We start from the raw sequence: 2,073 nt of genomic DNA, 5'->3' as shown, positions 1-2,073 counted from the left end.
TAAGCCGAGCTTACCGAACTCCTTTCTAGCCGAGCTTCCAACTGAAATGAGCACTCCATTATTACAAGAAGTTATTGGAAAACCCATTGCATTATGCAGTAGAGCTAGTTAAGAAGGCAATACATGAAGCAACAGAGGAATATGTGAAATCAGTTGTGGATTTGATGGTGCTGAGAGGGCGACCGAATCTCACTGGGGCGCGAACTTATTTGGTGTCCTATGCAAAGGGTTTCGAAGAAGTGGATGTTGGTTGGGGAAAGCCCGCATACGGTGGAGTGGCAAGAGGGGGTGTGGATTCATTTCCTTGTGCAGTTAGTTATTTTATGCCCTTTAAGAATAGCAAGGGCGAGGAAGGGATAATGGTCCCCTTATGCTTACCGCCAAAAGCCATGGATGTACTCATCCATGAGCTTCAGAAGATGCTGCTTGGTCGAAGCTCAATTGCTTCAGCGCTGTAAGTGTGACTGTGACTCCTCTGTATAGAACTAAGTAACTAACTGCAACGCCTACGAGTGTTGCTCGTAGGTAGGTGTGCTTTGAATAGCTCGACTCCAGATTCATCATCATTCAGTTTTAATTCAGTGTATATTCTTCTATTCATATTATAGGATTAGAAGCGAAATTGTGGGAAAAACAGAGAACACAAGAATTTTATTTATTATGTGGGGCAAAGATTGCACCATCACATGACATATATATATATATGACTCGGAAACACAGTTTTCCAAGTCAAGCCGTTGTGACTATTTCAGTTATTATATAAAAAGACACAACATATAATGTTTGTATATCTTAGGCAGTCTTAAGTTTTAGTTATAGTTAGACCAGAACTGAGCTTGAAGGTAATCGATAATATTCTTCTCCACCTGGAAAGCCTTGGCCAACACATCAGGGTCGATCTTAGGATCCGACCCAAAGACAGCGTTGGCAATGGTTATGGTACCCGGATTCTGGCTTCCGAATCCAGCAAATGCTACAGCGTTGGTCTTGCCGACGTTGAACTGGAAGTGGATAAGACCCTGGGGGAAGACGAAGACATCCCCAGGGTTCAAGTACTTGGTGAAGAGCTTGTTCTTCTGGTTGAGATCGGCAGGGTTGGAAGTGACAAAGCCTACATAGAGAGTGCCTTCCATCAAGAGGAAAGCTTCAGTAGCACGAGGGTGGGTGTGGGGAGGGTTGATCCCGTAAGGAGCGAAGTCGAGGCGAGCCAGGGAAACGCCAAGAGTGTTGAGCCCCGGAAGCTGGTTAACGTTCACTGCAGTCACGACCGATCCCAGCTGGTTGGATGTGTTTCCGGCATTGTTTAGACCCTGTTTGAGGAAATCCTCCGCAACCACCATGTCGGGGTCCTTGCAAAACTTGCCGTTCACAAACACTGCATGCAAACAATTAATCACTACAAGAAAATGATGAATGTAGGTTTTATTTGATTGAAGGAATTACCTGCAGAGTTGGCATCAGGAACAGCAACACAGAAATCTTGAAGTTGGCTTGGATCAGAAGCATATGCAATCCAAGCACATGACAAAACAACAAAAATGGTGTTGAAACCAAAAGATATCTTCATTTTGGTGGTTCGCTGAATTTATTTTATCACACTTGTATATTTGTTTTTTGTTCTACCTGTGATGGGAAACATAGCATGAGAAACCCTCCTTTTTATAGGACAAAATTCAATACATTTTCAAACTTATTTTATTTTAAAAATAAATGAGTCAGTCATACCTTCGCCACACGTTTTAACTTCTAATAAGTCCATTATCTTATTTCATCATATGCCTAATACATTTCATATTTCCATATCTAAGCAGAAAAATTAGACATCTTCAATCTCCATTTATAATAGGTTGGATATAGGAGTAACTTTTACAAACAACCAACGTGCTACGAATTTTCTTCTCTTCTAATTTAAACATCCAATAAATTTATATTTGCAAGACATATATTTATATATATAGACGTAATTAATCTATAACCTGATTTAATGAATTGAAATGCTGTCTACCTTGATGTATACTTGGTCAGAGAAACTAATAAAAAAATTAATGTCAAATGGGTTGGTTACTTTCATTC

The 2,073-nt window shown here is 40.4% G+C and overlaps 1 protein-coding gene across 1 annotated transcript; it reads right to left on the bottom strand.

Annotated features, from left to right (window-relative positions):
• Window positions 1–650: 650 nt before the first annotated feature.
• On the bottom strand, window positions 651–1,618 carry LOC121786207 (putative germin-like protein 2-1). Its single transcript, XM_042184793.1, has 2 exons — window positions 1,444–1,618; window positions 651–1,375 (listed from the first exon to the last, which is right to left on the bottom strand). The coding sequence occupies exons 1-2, from the start codon at window positions 1,565–1,567 to the stop codon at window positions 810–812; spliced, it is 690 nt and encodes a 229-aa protein (XP_042040727.1). The 5' UTR covers window positions 1,568–1,618; the 3' UTR covers window positions 651–809.
• Window positions 1,619–2,073: the final 455 nt, after the last annotated feature.

Source organism: Salvia splendens, chromosome 22 (genome assembly GCF_004379255.2).
Source record: "Salvia splendens isolate huo1 chromosome 22, SspV2, whole genome shotgun sequence".
Classification (NCBI taxonomy): domain Eukaryota; kingdom Viridiplantae; phylum Streptophyta; class Magnoliopsida; order Lamiales; family Lamiaceae; genus Salvia; species Salvia splendens.
Note: the sequence above shows the minus strand (reverse complement) of the source record. Positions and strands in the feature narration are given on the sequence as shown.